Source organism: Hibiscus syriacus, unplaced genomic scaffold (genome assembly GCF_006381635.1).
Source record: "Hibiscus syriacus cultivar Baekdansim isolate YM2019G1 unplaced genomic scaffold, ASM638163v2 tig00110548_pilon, whole genome shotgun sequence".
NCBI classification, from domain to species: Eukaryota; Viridiplantae; Streptophyta; class Magnoliopsida; order Malvales; family Malvaceae; genus Hibiscus; species Hibiscus syriacus.
In genome coordinates, this window is record NW_024062775.1 from 4,578,125 (window position 1) to 4,602,666 (window position 24,542).

The following is a 24,542-nucleotide window of genomic DNA, read 5'->3' on the forward strand; positions in this document are numbered from 1 at the left end:
TTTCACATTAATTAGTAAATTCTTCAAAGTACTTGAATAGTAACTTTGTTTTCCTTTAGAAATTTGTTTAATTTTTGTAAATTAGCCGATAAATTCACATTCTGAAAGCTGTATTCTGCTTTGTTTGGCACGTTTGTAATCTGAAAACCGTTAAATTTCAAGTAAATCCCACCATCACCTTCTAAATATCCGTACATTAAGGGGGGGGGGGGGAAAAAGGAAACATGGCCTTGTCTGCATTGGATCACTGCTCTGCCAGATATTTTTCAATTATTCTCTTGCTTTTCAATGACCGTCTTGCTTTTCTTCGCTATAAGTATAGAGAGAGCATAACCAAGACTCTCATTCTCTCCATTCCTATAACCCGACCCAATGGCCCGAAGATCCATGCCCATCCTCCGACAACTCCGGAACTTCCCATCTTCTATTATCACACCCACTCGATCCGTCACCTACATGCCCCGCCCTGGCGACGGTGCTCCCCGAGCCGTCACCTTGATCCCTGGTGACGGGATCGGCCCTATGGTGACGGGTGCGGTGGAGCAGGTGATGCATGCGCCTGTGTATTTCGAGCGATACGAGGTTCACGGAGACATGGATCGCGTGCCTGAAGAAGTGATCCAGTCAATTAAGAAGAACAAGGTTTGTCTAAAAGGAGGATTGGCTACGCCGATGGGAGGAGGTGTCAGCTCGGTTAACGTCCAGCTAAGAAGAGAGCTCGATTTGTACGCTTCGCTTGTCAATAGCTTCAATTTGCCTGGCTTGCCTACAAGGCACCAGGATGCTGATATCGTGGTGATTAGAGAGAACGCTGAAGGCGAGTACTCTGGCCTCGAACACGAGGTCGTCCCTGGAGTCGTCGAGAGCCTTAAGTTACTCCATTTTACTCCACATGCTGCTAATTCTGAACAACAATTTAGACCAGTTTTATTTCATTTTATGTATGTCTCATACTACTTGATTGCTAGTTGATAACAAAGTTCTGCTCGGAGCGGATTGTAAAATATGCATTCGAATATGCTTATTTGAACAATAGAAAGAAAGTGACGGCAATTTTCCCAATAAATCACCAGTGATCGGTATATTTATCGATCTAACACCGGTCAGATTATATTTCCCGATATAACACCCGTAGCAATAAAGCGCGCCCCCCTGAACCGAGTTATACGTTGATTTGGCGCCACGTGGGTATAGCGCGCCCCCTGATCCGCGCTATACCCCTAAATACTCATTCCTTCACGTCCCCATCCTCCCTATAAATACCTCATCCTCAATCACTTTTATCACTTATCACACCAAATTCTCTCAAATTCTCTAAATTCCTCAATCACTTTTATCACGACGATGACGACGATGACGATGGCGACGACGACGATGATGACAGCGATGAGTCAGAACCATTGATACGAAGAAATCCTCCTCGAGACCGACAGCCACCGCCCTGCGGAACACATTCGCGACGCAGGCATCGATAGATTTTTTTTATTATATTTGTATTTACTTTATTTTGTTTAATTGTAATTTTTTATTATTTCTCATTTAATACTTACTTTATTTTGTTAAATTTGTTGGACTTTTTTTTAATATATTTCAGTTAATTTTGTTTATTACCATTTAATATCAGTTATTGTAATTTGGTTATCATTTACCATTTAATTCTTATTGTAAGTTTGTTGTATTTAAATACCAAATTGTTATTAGTTTGATAAAATTTAATGACTGTGTTCGTTTTTTTAATCTTCATCAGCGATTATCGAATGACATTAACTTGAAGTAAATACAAATTAAAATACAAGAATTATTATTTGATAAACAAATACATCATTTTCCTCATCAATTGTTACTTGATTACAACAGAAGTGGACATGTTTTTCTAGTGTGTCCTGGGTTTCTACAATGGCCACATCTTCTGTCTTGTCTAGATCTTTCTCGAATTTTCATATCGCAATGAATTCGATTGGATTTTGGACTACCACGCTCCCTCAATAAACTCGGATTTGGTACAATCGGAAGCCAATCTTGAACCTCATCAGGGTCTTTGTCATTACTTATGGGGGAAACTCAAATTCGTATACCTTAAAAACTTCAGATAGTAGGTATACGGGATCCACAAAATGGTTATAGTCTTGACGTGTATGCGAGCAAGCTGCTATCACATGAGAGCATGGATACTTCAGAGCTTGAAAAAACCCGCAGTCGCACGTTCTGTCCTTTAGATTTACTCTTAACGACACAACTTCAATCCCTTGAAGAGGTCGCGACAACTCTGTGACACGAAACATTTCATGCCTTCTTGAGAAGCTTGTTACAAACATTCCATTTGATGCAACAATTTTTTTATGTTGATCTGCAACTAATCTAGGGTGATAGACGTGACCGCCTTGCATCCAGGTTTGAGCTTGTCCCCCGAGCTTCGCAAAAAGCGCCCCAAACGAAAATATGTAGTTTTTACTAAAGCCGCTACAGGTAAGTGACGTGCACCCTTTAAGGTTAAATTGATTGCCTCAGCCAAGTTGGTCGTCATGTGTCCATATCGATATCCACCATCAAATGCGTTCGTCCACATTTCTTTATCGATGAGGCTGATGTAATCGTATCCTTCCTCGTTCTTCGCCCGCAAATCTTGAAGCATTGATTCAAACGTTCGAGGAAGTAGTTCGTAACCTGATCAAAAAATGTATAACTTACTAACTTGCTTTCTTTGCAAAATTAAATGATCAAAAATGTATAACTTACTAACTTGCTTTCACTTACCCATGCGCACAATTAATTGACACTCATCATTCTTCTTGTACCTTCCATGATAGTTCGCAACAATGTGTCGGAGACAATACCTATGTTGGACAAAGAATGGTTGCCACATTGGACCCAAAGACTCCATTGCTACTTTGATCCCAGCTCCGCGATCTGAAATGACACAGATTTTTTCCCTCGTGATAACATGTGCACGTAAATTTCGGAGGAAAAAAGCTCAAGAATATGTATCTTCTCCTTCGACAAGAGCAAAAGCAACTGGAAGAATGTTGCGATTGCCATCTTGGACAACTTCCAATAATAAAACTTGCTTGTATTTTCCATACAAGAAAGTCCCGTCGATCTGAACCACAGGCTTGCAGTATTTGGCAGCATTAACGCACTGTGGGTAACTCCAAAAAACCCGGTAGAATTGGCATCGATCGCGAAGAACTCTGTTGAGTTAATCGATCGACGGAATCGGCCAAGAGGGGGGTGAATTGGCAATTAAAAATTTCATGGAAGCTTTTGCAGAAAAAATTGAAAGTAATTGCACAGCAATTTACAGTGGTTCGACTTTCTCAAACAAAGTCTACGTCCACTACCTTAGCTATCCACACTAAGGATTTTCCAACAAATTCACTAATTTGTTCTTTCTTTTGAGGCCAAAGAGATAACCTTACAAAATCCCTCAAGAGTATACCCCAACTCTTGAGAACACTCTTTTTCTCAAAGAGAAGATTACAAATTTGCAAACTCACAAGAAAACCTCACAAGGTAAGATGTTTGCACAATTCTAGAACAAAGAAAAGAACACTCAAAGATAAATACAATTGAGTACAAAAGTGTTCTTGAAAGCAAATGAATATTGGATAAAAAAATAGACTTGAAATGCTCAAACTTGAGGTTTGATGCTTTCTCTTTGATTCTCTCTTGATTCTAGTTGCTTGATGTTTCTTGTTATTGATCAATGGCTCCAGAACTTGTTTAAATACCCCTTGAATCAATTCTGAACGTTGGTGATAATTAGTGGGGATAATAGAGCCGTTTTAAGTGTGAAAACAATTAATTTTCCTAGGTGGAGCGTCTCATGCATCGATGCATGATCAAGTATGCATCGGTGCATTCGTGTAAAATTCAAATATTTTGACCGTTGGAACACTTGATGCATCGGTGCACCAAGTGTGCATCGATGCATGAAATGCATCGATGTTTGAAAAATAGTCTGTGCATCGATGCATGGCTTGTGCATCGATGCATCAAATGCATTCGATGTTTTGAAAATATTCAGAGTGCATCGATGCATGGAGAGTGCATCGGTGCATGGAATGCATTCGATGTTCAATTAATTCATCGATGCATCGATGCATGGACTGATGCTCGGTGCATGCATTGAATAATTGATTTAAGGCTTGTTTTATCAAAAATGTTTTCAACAATCTCCCCCTTTTTGATATAACAAAACATTTGAATAATTTTAAGATTGTTTAAGAAATTATTTTTGAAATCGATTTTGAAAAACTTACTCCCCCTTACTATAGCACATCTTAAATTTTCTCCCCCTTTTTGTTAAATCAAAAAGACTCTATAAAACGTTCTAAACAAGAATAAAAAAAATTAGCCAATTGATTATTAATAATCAAACCAATATATATATTTAGTTCAAATAGTTAAGATCCCAAATATCATAAACATCCAAACAAACATAAACATCCAAATCAAAAAGTTTAACAATCCATGTTTTAAAACAAGAAAGCTGACAAGCAGTCTACTCCGTCGGATGATCATGAGGAGGAGGATAATGAGCTCGAACTTCAAGAGTTAGAGCATCCATACGATCACGCATCTCCCTCTGAAACTCAGTAATCGTAGACTCCATGGAAGCAAACGCAGATCAAACGACTAGAAAGATCGGAAATAAGGTGGCGTTTGATCATCTTGCCGAGCTGGTACTTCCTCGTCAATATCTCTCATAGCCTTTGAAGCTCTGGATCATTATCAGCGTCAGGAGCTGGAGGAGGAGGAGGAGCACGAGAGAACTAGGAGCAGCTCGTGAAGAACTAGCTCCCGGGGTTTGCTTACCGGGTCGAAAAGACCATAGTCCGGTGTTCTCATCCAATTTCCAATTGGTATCAGAGCTTGTTTAAATACCCCTTGAATCAATTCTGAACGTTGGTGATAATTAGTGGGGATAATAGAGCCGTTTAAGTGTGAAAACAATTAATTTTCCTAGATGGAGCGTCTCATGCATCGATGCATGATCAAGTATGCATCGGTGCATTCGTGTAAAATTCAAATATTTTGACCGTTGGAACACTTGATGCATCGGTGCACCAAGTGTGCATCGATGCATGAAATGCATTCGATGTTTGAAAAATAGCCTGGTGCATCGATGCATGGCTTGTGCATCGATACATCAAATGCATTCGATGTTTTGAAAATATTCAGAGTGCATCGATGCATGGAGAGTGCATCGGTGCATGGAATGCATTCGATGTTCAATTAATTCATCGATGCATCGATGCATGGACTGATGCATCGGTGCATGCATTTGAATAATTGATTTAAGGCTTGTTTTTTGTTCAAAATACTTTGTGAAAATTGTTTCAAAAATAGTTTAAGTACAAATCACAATTTTACATTTAGTAAGATTAAAATTGATCTTGAAAAACTTGGAGTAAATTTGATTCGGTTAATTGAATCGAATATAAATTTGTAAAATCATTTGTGAAATCTTAAAATTCATTTAACTTAATTTGTTATATCGAAATATCAAAAATGTTTTCAACAAACTCGATCATTATGGTATGCATAAGATGTTTCAAAGTCCACAATTGTCCCAAGATTCAACGTCCGCACCAGCCTAAACCAACCTGGAAGTTCGTTGTAAGATGCATCACATTCGCCATGAAGTTTGACAATGTCATTTTGTTTTGCCAACCAAGCTTTTTTATAGGAGACGGTGTACCCATACTACGATTGTATAGCTGAAATCAACACTGCAATAGCTATATGAGAGATTACTTTTACCATGGGCATGATGGCTTGGCATATCACTTCAGAGTCCAAGTTGGGATGATCTTGGTTGACCCCTCCAGCTCAACATGTGTGAGGACCGTTGTATACTGTTAGTTCCCATATGTTGTTTTTCCTCTTCATTTTCGATACGCGAACCATCCAATTGCATCGTTTTCGCGTCGGGCACAGTAGTATTCATATTTTTCGGTCGTCGATCAGTTGACTCTGGACTGAACAGAATTACGGATATTGTAATTTTTGATAGCCATCATCACTTCTTCTTTGCTTGAAAACTCCATGCCTAAAGATAACTCACCATTATTTGATGAGTAATATCCATAGTCCCGGATGAGGCATATCCGCAAATTCTGGCCCGTACATTGCACCATAATCAGCTTCATACATGTGTGCAGGAGGGTCAGTTTGTGCCACATTTCCTGGAACTTCATCATCATTGGAGTTGAATTGCGGTGATTCTGGGTGAATGAATAGTCCAGTCTCAGCACCATCCGCACCAGGCTCACGAAGCGGTTCTTCTGATGGAGATGATGGTTCCTCCATGCTCTCCACATTTAGGTCGAAGAACCTACTACTACTTGCACGCCTTCCCCTTGAACTGGAAGGCATATCGACATTGAGATCGAAAAGCTCGTAGTCGAATGCCTCCCCCTGGAGCTTGAAGCCATCGTGTCAAATGGAAACTGCACAGATGGTTGCGTCGATGGCATCTCCATATGGTCAAAGAAATTTGCATATGAATGCCTTCCCCTTGAACTGGACGCGGTGTTGACATATGGATTGTTCGTGGACCTACCTCGGTACATATCGTAAGGAGTTGCGGATGAATGTCTCACCATTATGGCATTAAAATCGTTACACATTATTGTAGTCGGGCTGTCAACTTGTTCAGCTAGCCCATAGTGTGAGCTTAAATATTGACCCCGAACAGCACGCACTTGAATAAAATGTGCATACATCTCAATAAAGGCGTCTGAATAATTACTTTGAGCTTCAACCATCATTTGAACATCATCATTGTTCGAAAGTTCGAACGCTGTATAAGTTAATGGCAACAATGATGTTGGAAATCTGTACTGCAACGACGACATTCTTCTGTTACTTCCAACATGAATCTTCCTCGAAATCTTCGTTATCAGCTCCTCAAGAGTTATGTTTCTCTTGAATGATATTTTAATATGCTCATTTGATACAAAAACAACGTCGGTTTTATCTTATCGAATTTCACCATCATAATAAACAATAGCTGAAAGTCGCGCCATTCTTTTGAGTTTAAAAGTGCGGCAATATTATATCTGCAAAAAAATAACTTAAACAAACATGATTAAATAAATTATATATGAACGAAAATATAACACAAAATTTTTTTTACACATCAACGTAAATAATTTAAATAATATAATTTTATATTATTACCTGCACCGCAAAACTATTTCGACGTATGCTCCCGCTTTTCAATTTTACAAACATGAAAATTAATTAAAAATAATTAGTATAATATTTTTTCAAATAATGATAATAAACAATAAGTATAATTAAAAAATTATAACAAAATTATCTTATAACGAAAAATCGCACGAACTTCTAAATCAAATATAAGAAGATTGCCAGAATTATTACTCATTGACGGAATTGTTGTATTAATTTATAAGAGAGAAGAGATGAGAGGAGATGTGAGGAGAGATACGAGAACGGGAGGTATTTATAAACATATAAGGCGCGGTACCTGCACCGCGTTATATGTAATTATTATATAGCGCGGATCAGGGACCGCGTTAAATATAATTTTGGTACGGCGTATAGCGCGGCTATTGATCCGCGCTATACCCCTACGTGGCGTATAGCGCGGAGCAGGGGGCGCGCTATACCCCACGTGTAACTCAGTCAGCGTATAGCGCAGAGCAGGGGGCGCGTTATACCCCACGTGTAACCCAGTCAGCGTATAGCGTGGTACATGGGGCGCGCTATACTCCACGTGACGCCAAATCAACATATAACACGGTTCATGGGGGCGCTTTACCTGCTACGAGTGTTAAATCGAGAAATATAATCTGACCGGTATTAGATCGGTATATATACCGATCACCGGTGATTTTTAGGGAAAATCGCCGAAAGTGACTGCTGTGCATAAAGCCAACATTATGAAGCTCGCTGATGGGTTGTTCTTGGAATCATGCCGAGAAGTAGCTACCAAGTATCCAGGGATTAAGTACAATGAAATCATTGTAGACAATTGCTGTTTCCTAGCCTGAGCAATTTGATATCATAGCTGCATTAGACCGAGTAAGAAGATAATTGATGAAGTTTAGGCTTTCGAATTTCTGTTGTGAGAATTACTACCTGCAAATTATGACCGGGTAACGGATCCTGGAAAAATCTTTTGCTTCCATGGAGCTCTTGAAATATTCATGAAACTTGCAGTTAACTGCCCAAGAAGACCATAATAGAAGATATGATTGCTTTTGATACTTGGGCGTAGGACAATACAGTCTACTCCTTAGATTGGAACGTCTACTGATAGTACAAAAATAATCCCCTTTCATCCACCTTATATCTGAATAAATTTGTGTGCAACTTCATCCATTTTCTGATTTCTCTTCTTCTTCAGCCTTTGTGTATTATATATTTAGTAAATTTACAATGTTATCTTCGATTTCGATTTCGATTTTTTTTTTTTGGAATAAGGGATAAGAGGAGTGTTTGTTCAAAGTTTGAACTTAATAGTTGGTATTTGACATCATACTAGGGGCTTCTTTGATTATTGCATTTCAGTTTCTAATTCAAATTATTCTGAAGATGTTTCTGTACTGTATTAGCACATTGTCTCTAGAGGTTTTGGACTCCTTAACAAAACCGGGTGGGGCAAATTACCTTAGAGTTCACTAAATTATGTGATTGATTCTATTTTGACCACTTAAGAAAACATCTGCCAATTAAGTCAGAAAATTCTGTTAATGGAGTTGCTGACATTATAATTAAATGAGATTGCATAATAACATATTTGATTTTTATTATTTATACATTTTATCAATTTGATTTCGATTTTAATTAGAAATAATTCAATAAATTTGTATATAAACATATATATAACATTTTAATTTTCAATTTCTTCATAAAATATACTTCAATAACGTATGTAGTATGTTTATATACAAATATAAAAAAATTGGAATTATTAATTAGTTTAAAAATACTTGATTGAATGATTACATATATGCAATTATAAAAGTAAAAAGGTTGAATATATAAGTGATGAGCATCAAACGTGTTATTATACAAGTTTATTTAACGGTGGGTTTTATTGAAAGTATACTGACCTGATTGTCAAACAATACAATTAGGTCATCATCTTAAATTCCAACTCTTCCATTTAAGTTATTCCAGGGTGCCGCATTTTAATATATTTTTTTATTAGTTTGTATAGTTTTAATAAATAAAAAAATATCGGTTGCTGTAATTAAATTAGTCTAATTTTTATAAATTCTTCTTATAATATTATTTGTATTTATTTTTTTTATTCAATAAAATTAACTGCTATTTTTAGTTAAAATTTTATTTATTTTGAATATATATATTACACGCCTTCCATTTTTTTATTTTATAGTTAATTTGGAATAGTGCACAGTGACCCTTTCAGATTCTCTTTCAAAGCACTTTGATGCTTCAGCTCAGTTTTGTATGTGCCTACTTACTAAAATTAGTTTTCAGATGAATACACATTAACCACCTTCCTATTAGAATGTAACAATATTACTATAATAATATTGTATTATCTTGTTTGGTTTGTTTAGTAACAATGTAAAATTACAATGTTTAGTTGGAATAATATAAAATTACTTGAATGTATGTTTTATCAAATTATCTTTGTGATGTATGTTTTTTTAAAAAGTTTAAACTTTAATATTAAATTATAAATATTTTAATCAAAATTAATAGAAATAATTTTAATCGTTATACTACTTAACTTTTGAGAAAAAATACATTTAATATATAATTAACATATTAAACTTATATTTTTAAATAATTTTCATATCATATTTATTTATACAATATATGATATAAAAAAATATAATGACCTCGAGTGGACAAATATATTATTTTTTAATGTATGAAATCTATTTTTAATAACTTAAAGTTAAATATTATTTTAAATAATTATATTTGTACAATAATATTATTTTTCACCTTATAAATTAAAAATAATTAATATATTGAATGTTAAAAATATAAAATGATTTTAAATACTCAAGTTTATTAATATTTTAATAAATTAAGCTCTTTATATATTATTATTATTATGTTTATAATTTTTGGTAAAGTAGAAAAAAATAAGAATTGGGAAGGGTCATTATAGAAGGAATTCATTGTTTAGGAGTATTATTGTCTAAAGTGGTGAGAATTGTCTAATACCTAAAAACTTGAAAGTAATGATATTCTCACTATTTTAACCAAAAATTGCTAATATTGAAAAAAGATTATTCCTTGTGATAATCTTTTTTATGAATCAAACATTGGAATATAATTCTAGAAAAGATTATCCTTTAAAGGTATTATTATATAAAGTCGTGAGAATTTTCTAATAACTAAGAACTTAAAAGTAATGATATTCCCTTAGTAATGATCTTTTTGACTAACCAAACGTTCTCTTAAAATTATAAATTTAAACACCACGTAAGAGAGTATATGAACGTTATTATCAAATTGATTGAAAATCTTCGAATAGAAAATAACCACCCGTAATATTAAGATAATAATAATAATTTATCGTCAATTTACATCATTACGTCACTCAATATCAATTGAAATTTTTTAGTTTTATATAATGTTGAAAATAGGATACTCCAACCAACCTAAACATATATATGTTGACAAGTTCTTCTGGATGTAGCAGTGTTGAAATTAAGTAAAATGCATGGAAAGAGATTTATTATTACATTAGCAAGAAAATGAAAGATGAAGAAAACAGAGTCTTAACACCGCCTCCCCTCCATCTCTTCTTTTGTGTGTGTTGAGAACTAAAAACCTATTTACAGATCAATCTCAAAGGGAAAATGAAAGAAGGAATTTTTTACAGCAGTCGGAGGAAGTAAATAAGATAAATGTATGCCTATGAGATGCACCTCATAGAGTAGATGGAAACGGACGGAGAAGGTGAAGAATCAATCCTTGGGTGATCACTCTCCAATCCATAGTCCATCATCGGACGGTACTCCAAGTCTTCATCATGATCGTACACGAATTCTGGCATCTCTATCTTCTTCCTCTTCACGTGCTCCCACAGGTAATCAACTCTGCTCACGTACCTCAGCTTCCCGTACAGCCTACCACAGATAATCCAAATCAGTTATGTACTAGGAGAAAATATGAATCCAACGGTTTGGTTTTGGTTTGGGTTTACCCTCCGGTGAAGAGAAAGCGGCCGAAGGTGGCAAGGAAGAGCCGAGCCTGGAGGCCGGGGTGCACGAAGTAAACGGCTTGGAGATTATCCTTGACGTCGACGGGGACAGCCTCGTAGATTGATCGGAGGGCCGAGATTCCGGGGAAGTTCTCGCTCCTTTGAACGCCTGTGTGGACGTACAACACCGAGAACGACTTCTTTCCTAGCCTCGGAAATATATGCTCCTCCAAATACTTCTTCAAAACGTCAACGCTCAAAAACCGAGCTGATCAACACACACAACCAATAACATCAGAAACCTAAATCTTTATTCGGGGGGGGGGGGGGGAGGGCGGATTAATTACCGGGGAAGAATTTTCCGATGATACGGAGAATCTTGTGGCCTCGTTTATCTTTGCCGCGGATCTTGAAGATGTCGAGTTTGCGGAGGAGGAGTTCTTGATCGGACTCGGAAATTTTCTGGGATGCCATGATTTCTGGGATTTGGAGAGTTTTTGAAGAAACGTTGAAAAAATATTACTTTTTGAGGAAAAATCAAATTCAGTTAGAAGCGGTTTTTTTGTCTGTAAGAGTAATGGGATGAGAAAGAAAGAAAGAAAGAAGAGTGGATTATGAAGGGAAGAGGAGGGGATTAAAATTAATATTTCTTCAATGGTAATATATATGCTAAGCCAATCTTTATTTATTTGGATGGGTTAGAGATAACGATGGCTAAACCTTTACTTTTGATTCCTTTTAATTTGAATTTATTTTTATTTTTATTCTCGCAAATTTATGTTTAAATATTCAAAATTAAAAATATATTTTAATAACACTAATGCCAATATATTCTAATTTTTTAATGTTAAATCTTCTAATTTTATTTATAAGGTATAATCTTATCTCATCTTATCTAACTAATTGATATTTGATTAAATTTCAAAGTCGTTAAATATCCTACCTTCTGTCCCTTGGATTATTTGAGTTCGTCGGATTGATAAAAGGAAAACAACAAGTGTAAATTATATATGTAGTCATTAATTTTTTATGTTTTTATATTCTGATCCATCGATTATAATTCTTTAATTTAATCAAATTAAAATATTAATTTTAAATTAACTTAAAATATTAACATTTTGGAGTTTTAAATTAAGTTACTATGAAAAAGTAATTTTAATTTAGCTTGTATAAATCAAATTGCTTCTAATTGAGTTAATAACCACACTCAATTACAAATTAATATTTTTTCAATTAATACGAGTAGTTAATCTTATCAATAAATAAAACGAAATAGAAATAAATTGTCGTATTAAAAAATGAACGTCTACAAACAAATGATTACATTTGTTAATATTTTTAAAAATAATAATAAAAAATAAAATATGATCATATAATTGTGATTATATTAATACAAGGGATAAATCAATAAAATAATCAAATAAATACTAATAAGATAAATGAAATTATTAGATAAATAATATAAAAGTTTAAATGAGATAGCCTGGGGTGACTCAGCCAGCCTATGAGATAGATACAAAAATCGGTGTTGGAGTTTGGGCAAATTGGTTTGAGCTTTGTTGATATGCCCATGTCACGTGTAAAAGGGCGATGCCAGACATTGAGAGATGTGCAGCGGATAACATGAAAACTACCCCGGCTGCCCTTCTTCTGACGGTTTCAAAACTTATCCATGCAAGTGCGGATGTCGGTCCATGTCATCGCCAACATGTCATCTTCTTCCGATACCTTTGTCTTTATCCACAACCCATTTCAACTGATTACTCAACCGTCAAACCTTTCGTGGCGTTGATTCTCCTCATTCAGCAACTCGACCACCCTTTAAATAGTTGAACCAGAGGCATCTCCATTCTCCACTACCCTATTCCTCATTCATTACCAAATTTCCAGAAACCAACCAACCATGGAAACGACGTCGTTTCTTTCTTCTTCTTCTTCTTTCACTTTCTCTTCCCTCCCTTCACCTCTTTTGACTCAACATGTCCACCGCAAGGGCCTGTTCTCAGTACCTGTAAATCCGCAAACATGTCGAATTGCTGTTGTCCGGAAAAGAATGAGCTTCCGGTACGGACACCCCTAAGAAACTACTCTCTTTTTTTAATTTTCCTTTGCTTTTTGTCAACTACTTGAGTATTGTTGCATGTTTTTTGTCTGTGAACTGTGAAGCACAAAGGCAACACTTGGAGGAAACATGCAGGTGACAGAAGCTCCGACTTCCGTTCCGGTGAGAGTAGCATACGAGCTTCATCAAGCTGGGCATCGGTATTTGGATGTCAGGTAATTTTTTTCCTGGTTTAATTGAATCTTGAAAATTTCCAAGTATTATAAAGCAAGGGCTTCAATTTCTTTGTTGTTTTTGTAGGACACCTGAAGAGTTCAGTGCAGGGCATGTTCCTGGGGCCATTAACATCCCTTACTTTTGCAGACTTGGATCAGGTCGGTTTAATATCCCTTAGATTAACACCTGAAATATTTTTTTAGCAATTTTTCTAAGATTTTGTTTTTGCCTGCAGGAATGGCAAAGAACCCCAGTTTTCTGGCGGAAGTATCAGCACATTTTGGACAATTTGATGAAATTATTGTTGTGGGTTTTTGTTTCCAATTGAAGTCAAATCTTTCCTTTTAGAACACCATGACCAATGTAATGATAAAATTCTCTGGTTATGCAGGGGTGCCAGCTTGGGAAACGGTCTCTAATGGCTGCCACTGATCTTCTAGCTGCTGTAAGCACATTAACTTATCATTCATCAAATTGTCTGACATGGTTCTAAATCAGCCGTCATATAGATTTTGAATCTTTGAGTCACCCAAGAACTTTGTTCATAGAGGCTAACCTAGGTGAATATGTTGAAGATGGATAGAAGCTAATTATAACTTCTATCATTGTTTGCATTTTTCAGGGCTTTACTGCTGTCACTGACATTGCCGGAGGGTATGAGGTGTGGACTCAAAACGGGCTTCCGACGGTATGACGATGTTGCTGATACAATAATGAAGTTGGAAGACAAAAACTAAATAAGATCAAAGTGGAGAAGATCTCACCTATTAATGTAGTTGCCAGTCACAGAATAACAAGAAACAATGTGAATGTAAATGTCTAGAGAAAATGCTCTTGTTGTTCTGTATGGAAATGGAAACAGAGAAAACTAACAAATAATGGATGAATGGAATTAGTGAAATTTGTACATAAAGATCTCCTCTGCTCTTGATGACATATTACTTCATAAAATTTGCCAAATTGATGATGGTAAACTCTGTAGTTTTGTGACATATTAGTTGTTAATTCACTGTCGAACGTGTTCCTTCTTAGACAAATTGATGATGGTAAACTATGTAATTTTGTGACATTTATCCCATAATCATTGTGCTTATATGACTCTACTGGTAAACTATCAGTAATTTCAGAGCTTCTGAAACAACTCCCATAGAAAAGTAGAAAAACAATAAGATGATTATAGTTATTTAGAATTAAAGTCACATAAAAAACAACTCCCAACAGCGTATGAATATCACAGTAGTTACACAGAGCAGGTACATAATAGAAACCAAATATGCAATTACTTTTTGCTTTTTACAAACTATTCCCAAATCCTTTTTTTTTCACAAACTATTATTTCACACATAAGAAAAATAGATATGCAAATATGATTTTACAAGGTCCAGTCCACCAATGCCATGCCATTGTTCCATGTCTACCAGTCAGTTCGTTTGATGAGGAGCACAACATCGGGGAAAGAAGATTCTCAATTATGTTGTAAGAACATCGGGAAGTTGCATCGACTGAGCTCCGATTACTTTACCACCAACATCTGGGAAATTTTCATGTCCCGGGAGTGGTTCTACTTTTCCGTCGATATCTACTTGCAAAGGATACATCAGAAGGTGACCCTGCAATGGCGAATATTCAGCAGCTGTGAATTTCTTCCAGTTCTCTTCGGCAATCCCATTCACTGTCCTCACACAATCTAGACTTTCTGGCTCCTTGAACAGCTTGTTTATATCGCATAGATGCTCTGCCCATAACGACATTCTATATCCGTATACCTGCCAAATGCAGAGAGGCATCAATGAGTAGCAAATACAACAAAAGATTCGAATTCTCATGAAAAGCTTCCTAGCCATGCAGTCTCACGTCGGTGTTTTTGTTCAATGTGTTATTTTACATGCAAAGGAGAGAGATAAAAAGCATTTTCTGATCTAATAGTATGAAAAAAGGAACAGAAATGTGAAGCATGTTTCTTTCATAGCAAAAAGTTCAGTTCTTGGGTCCTAAACACGGTTTCGACACCCTACGTCACATTAATTTTGGGAAGAAAATAAACGAAGACATATATGACAACATTGAAGGTCGTTCAATGCCTTCTTACCGGTTAGCATCTCCAAACAGAAGCAAAATTATTGATCTAAATTTCAACAGTTAGCTAGGAAGAAACAATAAGAAAAAGAATATACAAACCTGACCGCGAGGATATTTTTTCTTGGCCCATGTATAATGTGGTTGAAAGGCACCCATAGCTATCTCTGTGTCCTTTGTACCAGCCATGGATCTTTGGTTAATATTAGCTGATCCCACTATTACGTACTCGTCATCTACTATCATTCCCTTTGCATGCACGTAAATCATGAACCGACCAAATTTTGCAGAGTCAGAGACCTAATCAAAATATAAAACATGTTAAAGGAATTTCAATAAAACAACCACAAAATCCAAATGCAGAAATCTAGAGTTGTGTAGGACCAGTCCTGATTTGATTTCAATACTCATCGATCTACAACAAGAATCTAAAAATTAACAAAATGGATCAAGCGATTACCGAATTACTGCCATTGAGCATTTCCTGAGAGACCTCTTCCCGCTTACCAAGACAATATAAATTGAGGTAATCTCGAGGATGTGCATCCTTAATTTGCATGGACTTGAGTTCTTGTGCAACAACATCATACATCATTTGCATTGTTTGACTCTTGAGACAAAATGGGTGAATGTAAGTAAAATAGTTTGGAATTTCTCTAATCAGAACAGAGAATTCCACCGTCGTATTTCAGTAACAATAAAGGTGATATCAAAAGACTAAACCCTAAACCAAAAATGAACTTAACATAAAATAAGTTCAACCAAGCTCAACTAGTAGAAACCATAGCATATTTCCCTAAAGAACATTAGCATAGGCATGCTTCCAGAATTGGAAAGTCTTGCATCAGATATCAAGTCTAAGTTCAGAACCAGCTATGGAGTCATGGACAAGCAATTACGCGGATAATTGCACTGCGGCTTCATGTTTTTATCATAATGAATAGACATACGATTCTTACAGCTAATGTGGATCGGGAACTATATACCAACCTGCCAATATAGAATTTCCTGTACAGTAGCAGTTTTAGGATCACCCTCAGGCCATAAAGGAATAACAATATATACCGCAAATCTCTCCCTTGCTCTAATTTTAGAAGCAATCTTTAGTGCCAGTTCCATAGGGATCAGATTATCGGCCCCTGCTTAAACATAAAAGAAAAGACATGAAGATCTAAAAGAAAAAAAGAAATAATAGAAGCACATTATAGCTTCTTTATTGCTACCAGAAGATTAATAGATGCATAACTCAAGGCAAGAATCCCAAGATATGGAACACATAATGTTACCAAGGATAACACAGCTGACCTGCATTTTTATACGATGGCCATGCATATGAAGATCCAAGGAAGTACTGGTTTTCAATATATATGTAATGCTGGGCAGATCTGATAGCCTGTATATAAGCAGTTTGAATGCTTTTATCTATCACCAGATTTTTTGAACAGGTAAGATTCTGCAGAGAAGACATCCAACAATAAGAACCATCATATGACATTATACAGAAAAATGTAGCTGCAAGTAGGAATCAGTAACTGGTGAAAATCTAGAATATGTAAAAGCTAATACACATTTGGTTTCCTTCTATCTTAAAAACAGAAGAAAAGCATGTGCAAGGAGAGACCTGATTCTGAGCTTTTTTCATGTATTTTGGAAATCCTTTCAGTGATCCTGAATCAATGGAGCGGAAAATCTGTGGAAGAAAAAGGAAAACCAGCATTGCCATTTCCTTTTTGAAAAATGAAAAAGAACAAAATAAAACAAGTAATATTCAGCTGCAAAAATTTACACAACCTGAACATCCCAGTTTTCACGATCATCTTTGCTAAGAACATGTACTTTGGGATCATCTTCTGGAACTATTGTAGCACCATCCTCAGTCACCGCTAAGGGAGGACTTTGTATCCATGAGATACGTTCTATCCTAATCAAAGAATCTTGGTTCCAGTGAGATTTCCCTTTAAACAGTAGGCTGAACTCTTTCCACCTGGTTGATTTCCTCCACCGCTGCTCAAAGTTAATAAGAACATCATATGCAGCAGGCCCTTCGATTCTGCTGTGTAAATCATGCCATGGTTGCCTTGGGGCTTTGGTTCCAGCCTGAAAATAGAGACAGGTCAAGAGAACAAGAGAAAATAAAGAGCGAAGATTAGAATTTAATGTACATGTACCTAAACCAGCATTTGAACTTTGATGACACGGTTGAAACTTAACTGAACAAAATGCCAGTCTCACATTTCTAGCAACTTGTTTCAAATTGTAACACAAGCACACAAGCCCTGATCCCAATCTAAAGGGTGCCAGTTATATGAATCGCTTACTCAACTTTTACCTTGTAAGACCATGATCCATGTATGTGATAGGCACAGTATCACTATTGTTTCATGTCACATCTTTGACATGCTTACAAAGGTCATAACTAGTTGGAAACTTAGAGGGAACCTAGGGGATTTTAGTCACTCAGAAGCAATGCTAAGAAACTACAGTCGTTTATGTCACTGAAGGTAGAATGATAAGCACCCGTTCCCCAGCACTGAACATTCATGACCAGGCTGAATCTTTCCTCATCTCCTCTCTAACCAGTTTCGGATTCTACGTGAGATGCTTTACAAGAAGTTGGTGCTATTAACATACAAAATAAAACATCTTGACAGAGGAAAGTTATTGGATAAAAAAATAAGGCAACCACTTACAGGAAAAGTAGGATTATGAAAATCATCCTTGAAAATAGTGTCAAGATCATGAAGTAGTCTATGTTCAGGTGTATCATAGCGACCATCACAGAGATCGATACCTCCAACAAATGCAGTTATCTTCCTGTTATTGCCGACTGCCTGTGTGTCAACAAGGACACATTTTTGATGATGCGTAAACATAGTTCCAACAACCTGCACAAAATAATTGCAGAAGCAACCCCAGCAAAGTGCTTAGTTGAAACACTTATCAAAGTCAAATAAGGCTTGTCAAATCTATAAAATAGTTTGCTAAACTAATCTACCAAGCAAAACCAGACATGATAAAAAATAATATATGCACCCAATTAAATCAAAGAAAAAACCATGTACATGTTGAGATCTCATCAGAAGTCATCAACCTTCAAAGAACCCTATATATTGCTTTTGTCAAAGATTCAGAAACCTGAATATGCAGGAAATGGGTTTCACATACAGCAAATAAGCAAAATTCGTAATTCGATATCCTTGTGCAAGGACAGAGCAACTAAGCAAGTGGGAGGTACACATTAATTAGCTTCTTGAGTGCAAAGATAAACAAGTTAGTTGCAAACAAAAATAATTCAATATAAAGAAAGAAAACCTTGCCTTTTGTTTGAAATACCCAAGCTTATTGCTAGCATAGCGTGGAGCAAGCACACAAGTAACAGAGGAATGCTTAAAAAACTTCAAAGTTTCTTCATCATGCGTCTGCATCACTCCAGCCTGCAGCATCCATTAACACGAATTAAGATCTCGTAATTTCGGAGAATCATAGGAAAAAACAGCAGAGTTTGAGGGAACTAATTTTACCGTTCGGATACCAAATTTATCGTGGGAAGTTTGATCATCCCAAACCAACAACAGAACTCTAACCCCTTCTTCAGATTTATATTTAAGCAAGTCACCGAGTGTTAAGTCCCCGCCTCGAGGCAATGGCCGAGTAGGTTCTCTAACAAGATTAATCTTATGAAAAACAGACCACCCAACAATATAAATCATATGATGAGCCTCAGATATGGCATAACAAATATCCTCCCAACACTTGCCTTGGCTATAAACTTTACCGTCGCCTAATTCTATTTTAGGCAACATACCGTCCGGCACGTGAGCATCCTGGTAAAGGGTCACCTGGTTCCCTTTCCTTAAGGGGAAATACGTGTGCCTAACTCCGACTTGCTCTGGGTCACTGGCGACGCCCTGTTTATATAAAGAATTTTTCTCGCACGGCGTGAATGTCATGTCGAGGTATATCGCCGAGTCCTTCTTAGGAGGCTTTCCCTTGGGGCCAATGAGCGGGAACCAGCCGGTGATATGCTCCCCCGTGGCGATTCTCGAAGCCGGGATCTTGGCGGTGCCGATTGCTTCAGCGCCGAACAAGTCGTTGTCTTTTACGTTAACTTCGAGCTCACTGACAGGATGAGCTAAAGGGATGATGAAACGCTCGTTCCACTTCGGGTTCTGCGCGTTCTTCAAGACGCGTGTGCGAGCGACGGTGGCTTGGGGCAGGGAAACGGTGACGTAGGGATCGCTGGTGATGATTTTCCGGTGCTCGTGTACCTTGGTGTCCCCCTCTTCTTTGGAAACAGCCTGTGACGAAGGTTTGCAAGGCTCGAAGGTAACGCACCTGCGGAAATGATTGGCCATAAAATCCATGTTGGGCAACCTCCTGGCTTCAACGATGGTTAAATCTAAGTCCCCGTGGAGAAAAAGCATTTCCTTCGACCCTTCCTCCGCCATTTTCACAGTAGCAAAAGGAACAGAAGAAGACTAAAAGAAACAAAAAAAAAACCCAAAACAGAGTTTATCTCAATTGTTATGGGTCTGGCACGGCAGCGGAGACTTGGTTAACTGAACAAAAACTGTGGGGGACGACGTGGGTTTAGAGGGATTAATACGTAAAAGGAAGGCGTGGTGGAATAGGGAAATCGTGGAACGCCAGGTACAGACAGCTAAACTAAGCTAAAAAAAGCTGCTTGCTTTGCTTGTCTTGTTTTCGCTTCGAACATATCTACTTCACGTCGCTGTTTTCAAGGGACACGTGATCCGTGAAATGGTGTCTTAAAATTCTGGAAATTGGAAAAAATAGTCATATCATTCAGCTATGGTGCAAATCTTCCCCCTTTAATTTATTACCAAAAATCAAAACTTGAGTATAATTTAATAGAAAGTATTGCTAATAGCTCTTGATTTCTTCTTTTAATTTAAAATTTTGGAATGCAACTCATTAATGGAATGAATAGATATTTTTTCCAATTTTCACAATATCTTCCTCCTAAGAAGCCTTTGAGAAATTTTATTTGAGTATTCAGTCATTGGTTATTTTTTACGTGGAGTTGTTCACATATGAGGAATTATAATGAATAAAGACGTATATTAGTGAAAAATGGAAACTTTTTGTCTTTTTATTAATGTTTATATTTGGATTATTCTTTTTTTCTCTTAAAAAGATAATAATTCAAAAATGGGAGTGAAAGTTGATTGGGTCGACATAGCCAGCGAGTAGGTGTAATAGATAATAATGATAAGGAAGTGTACCCACCACGGCCCCATCTCTCTTCTCTTCCACTGACAAAATATAGTAAACTTAATCGCACTGAAACCAGCAATTTACCCAGAGACCAAAGAATTTGCTTCTATTTTTAAATAATTCCTTTGGGATTTCAGTTCTGAATTTTCACGTGCATCCCAACCTTCCACTCTTCGATTTCCCCTAATCCTCTCTGCGTACAATTCGAAACGATTCTTTCCCACCGTAGCTTGCATCATCATCGCCCTTATCTGGGTTGGCAGGTCACCTTTTTGACATCGGTCTACAGCATTAAAGCTATTTTTTTTTTTGTCCATTTCGATACATTTGAAAACTCCACCTTAACAATTTTGTTATTATAAACTCCATTTAATTTAATTTCATCCTTAAATTTTTAATAGATTTTAGGGTAAATTACACATTTAATATATAAATTAACAGTTTTTGTCCATTTTAGTATCTAAACTTTCGACCTTTTTAAAACCATACTTAAAGTTTAGTTTTTTTTAAATTTTATGTATTAAAACGGATCAAAATATGTACAAAACGTGTTAAGTTTTTAATAGCATGTTACTAAAACAAAACAAAAACTAAACATTAAGTATGATTTTGAAAAAACTAAAAGTTTAAGCGCTAAAACGAATCAAAACCGATAGTTTAAATACTAAATATGTAGTTTACCCTAGATTTTAAGATATTTAAAGTCTTTAAGTTATTGAAAAAATAATTAAATTTATAGTTTTTTTTCATTTGATTGAACTTTTAAATTAAATAAATTAAATCATCTAGTCAAACAATATTTAGGTATCTATTGTAATAAAAAAAATCCTTTAGTTACTTGTTTTGACAAAAATATAACTTTAGATACTTAATTTGACTAAAAAATATTTTAGGTACTTAAATGGAAAAGATGATATACTCTAGGTACTTCATTTGTGATATAACCCTATTTTTAGCGTAAAATAAGAGTTAATTGCATCACACATCCTCAAATTATGACTTATTATATATTAGTCCCTAAACTTTTAAATATTTCAATTTCATTCCTAAATTATGACTATATTCTAAATTAGCAATTATACTTTGAAAATTTCATTTTCATCCTCAAACTATGATCTTCATTCTAAATTGATCCCAAACTTTTTGAACATTTCAATTTCAACCCAAACGATGCGCATATACTAATTACACCCTTTGTTAATAAAATTGTTAGTCCAATTATATTATTATATGTTTAGAAAAAAAATTAGGTTAAACTAACCTTGAAACTAATTACATATTTGCATGAATTTGGGCATGAAATTAGAATATTCAAAAGTTTGGGTACCGATCTAGAATGAGGGTCATAGTTTGGGGATGACATTGGAATTCTCAAAAGCTTAAGGACTAATTTTAGATGGAAGTCATAGTTTGGGGATTAAATTGGAATATCCAAAAGTTTAAGGACTAATTTAAATGAGAATAATAGTTTGGGGACATATGATGCAATTAACTCCTAAAATAATATTGAAACAAATATTCTGAATTGACTTGAATAGAAAATGATAATGTGTGGAGTTAATCTAAAACAAATAATTTTACAGTATAAGTAATCGTTGCAATACACAGACAGTAGTGGAGTTTACAATTGAAGTGGAGTTAGACGTGCAGTGGTTCTTCTATTCCACAACTTTGCTTTTCCTCTTTCTTCAACTACGTCGACTCCATTCTCATCAACCTTTTCTCTTCTCCCTTCCTTTTCCTCGTACAAAGGATTGGTGACGCTGCCAGGTGCTGCATCACAAGCCCTCCAATCGAAATCCGATAACGTGCCACGTGCGCTCGAGAATTGCTTCATCTTCCCAAGTGAAGGAACCTTTGTAGCTTCGGCAATCTTTGCCTGGGAATCCGAAACACTAGCTTTATCGCCACGCTTTGTCCCTTTAATTAATCCCCGTTTCCCCTCCACTTCTTCCTGCGAGGCAGAGGCCACCTTAGATTGGGTAGCACCTTGTTTTTTCTTTTTCTTTTTGCTTTTGATTTGGCCCATGCATGAAACTTTTGGGGACGCTGGCTCACGTGCATCGAAGCTTCCATTCTTGGACTTCCTCGGAGCTTCCTTTGGAAACAAGGATACGGCGATGGGAGAAGTGGAGGACGAAGATGCTTTACCCACGGGGCTTATCGGTGGGCTTACTTGGAAACTCAGTACAGCAGTCGATGCAGCTTTTGGCAGAAAGGCCGACAGGATCTTCTTGTGTTTCGCCACCAGCTTCTCCATCTCGGATAAGACGCTCGAAACAGGAGCTTGTCTGATGTAGAAGTGGTGAGAAGGATGGGTTCAAAAAGAAGTATCGTGCCGGCAACTACTTTGCAGATTTGGTAGTAGGTAAGAATCGTCACGGACGGCCGAAGAGGCCAAGATCATTCGTTAGAATCAAAAGCGCTTTGACATTTTCTAGATGATGAAACTAGCTTTAGCGTGTTGATTTATGCAAATTACAATAATATAAAGAATGTTAATTTTGTTCATTCAGTTATACCACTACAAACAAAAACTCTTTATGCTATTTTGGTAATGGCCATATTCCCCAGAGACGCCTACGGTACTAATTTCACATTGTTATTGAACTTGGGCTCAACTTTAATGTTGTTCTCCACCATAGCCTTGAATTTCTGAAACTTTTTATAAGTTTCTGACTTGTTTTCCAAAAAATACACCCAACTCCTTGAACAGGGTGTGCCTTTATTTTTTGTGAATCATCAAGCTCCTTGAACAAGGATTTGGTGTCTGTCATATGATTCGAATAATAGCTTTTCACAAACCACAAATCACTTGACTTATGGTTAGCATCAATACAAGTCATAAAAAACTTGTTTTCCTCACCACTTTCTGCTGCAAGATTAATTTTTTGATATGCCATATTTTATGTTACTTTGCTCATTGTATTGCCTCTTTCGTTATTCCTTCCTCTACGTCTGCCTCTGATATAACTATGACCACGACCACCACGGGATCCTCCTCTTCCTTGATCGTTATTTGTTGAACGGTCATTGTCGCCTTGATTTGTGAATGTCTCCTTCACTTGAAATGCATGCTCTTCGCACTTTTCTGTTGATCTGTTGGTTCTCGCCTCATGAGACCGAAGAGATCCCATCAGTTCATCAACAGAGAAAACTGACAGATCTTTGAATTCTTCTATATCAGCCACAAAATGATCAAATTTTGTCGTCAAGCTTCGTAAAACTTTCACTACAACTGTCTCATTTGAAATTTGTTCGCCGTAAGAGCGTAATTGGCCGACTATTGTCTTTGTTCGTGACAAAAAAGTTGTAATTTATTCGCCATTCTTCATCAAGGTTTCAAAATCGTGTCGTAGTGATTGCAATTTTACCACTATAACCTTTGAATCACCTTGATACTCTTTATGCAAAATTGACCACGCTTTATTCGATGTGTTTGCTGCAACAATTCGTGAGAAAATAGAGTCATGAAGCGCTTGCTGAATTATGAACAATGTCTGGGCATCTTTTTTCTTGATTTCATGGAGGAGAAAATAGTCATGTGGACATAACCCACAGGTCCCAGGTCGGAACCTGCTATGATACCAAACTTGTTGAGGAAAGAAACTTGAAAAAGACAAATACAATATGCATGAAAGTTATTCTATTGAAGAATGAATAAAACAAAGCATAAATGCCTATATTTATCAGCTTACAAAGAAACAAAAATAGCTAACAACTTATTCCATTAAACTAAAAAGCTGGAACTAACAAAGATTCTATCAAGATATTTGGTCAATTAAA

At 36.3% G+C, this 24,542-nt stretch overlaps 5 protein-coding genes across 5 annotated transcripts; 2 read left to right on the forward strand and 3 right to left on the reverse strand.

Moving 5' to 3' along the window:
- The first annotated feature begins 280 nt into the window (after positions 1 to 280).
- LOC120130629 (isocitrate dehydrogenase [NAD] regulatory subunit 1, mitochondrial-like) lies at positions 281 to 8,021 on the forward strand. Its single transcript, XM_039147833.1, has 3 exons — positions 281 to 873; positions 969 to 1,043; positions 7,884 to 8,021. Exons 1-3 carry the CDS (start codon positions 373 to 375, stop codon positions 8,019 to 8,021), a joined length of 714 nt encoding a protein of 237 aa, XP_039003764.1. The 5' UTR covers positions 281 to 372.
- Positions 8,022 to 10,757: 2,736 nt separating this feature from the next.
- LOC120130484 (ganglioside-induced differentiation-associated protein 2-like) lies at positions 10,758 to 11,654 on the reverse strand. Its single transcript, XM_039147722.1, has 3 exons — positions 11,512 to 11,654; positions 11,168 to 11,432; positions 10,758 to 11,090 (listed from the first exon to the last, which is right to left on the reverse strand). The coding sequence occupies exons 1-3, from the start codon at positions 11,636 to 11,638 to the stop codon at positions 10,877 to 10,879; spliced, it is 606 nt and encodes a 201-aa protein (XP_039003653.1). The 5' UTR covers positions 11,639 to 11,654; the 3' UTR covers positions 10,758 to 10,876.
- A 1,331-nt stretch (positions 11,655 to 12,985) lies between these two features.
- On the forward strand, positions 12,986 to 14,355 carry LOC120130575 (thiosulfate sulfurtransferase 16, chloroplastic-like). The gene is made up of 6 exons (XM_039147788.1): positions 12,986 to 13,228; positions 13,331 to 13,441; positions 13,527 to 13,600; positions 13,678 to 13,748; positions 13,834 to 13,887; positions 14,065 to 14,355. The coding sequence occupies exons 1-6, from the start codon at positions 13,068 to 13,070 to the stop codon at positions 14,134 to 14,136; spliced, it is 543 nt and encodes a 180-aa protein (XP_039003719.1). The 5' UTR covers positions 12,986 to 13,067; the 3' UTR covers positions 14,137 to 14,355.
- A 286-nt stretch (positions 14,356 to 14,641) lies between these two features.
- LOC120130589 (phospholipase D delta-like) lies at positions 14,642 to 20,227 on the reverse strand. The gene is made up of 10 exons (XM_039147801.1): positions 19,040 to 20,227; positions 18,836 to 18,952; positions 18,209 to 18,403; positions 17,310 to 17,615; positions 17,140 to 17,208; positions 16,824 to 16,971; positions 16,509 to 16,657; positions 15,979 to 16,128; positions 15,621 to 15,818; positions 14,642 to 15,208 (listed from the first exon to the last, which is right to left on the reverse strand). Exons 1-10 carry the CDS (start codon positions 19,964 to 19,966, stop codon positions 14,912 to 14,914), a joined length of 2,556 nt encoding a protein of 851 aa, XP_039003732.1. The 5' UTR covers positions 19,967 to 20,227; the 3' UTR covers positions 14,642 to 14,911.
- Positions 20,228 to 22,377: 2,150 nt separating this feature from the next.
- On the reverse strand, positions 22,378 to 23,072 carry LOC120130592 (uncharacterized protein At1g76070-like). The gene has a single exon (XM_039147804.1). It carries the CDS (start codon positions 23,014 to 23,016, stop codon positions 22,378 to 22,380), a length of 639 nt encoding a protein of 212 aa, XP_039003735.1. The 5' UTR covers positions 23,017 to 23,072.
- Between the last annotated feature and the right edge of the window lie 1,470 nt (positions 23,073 to 24,542).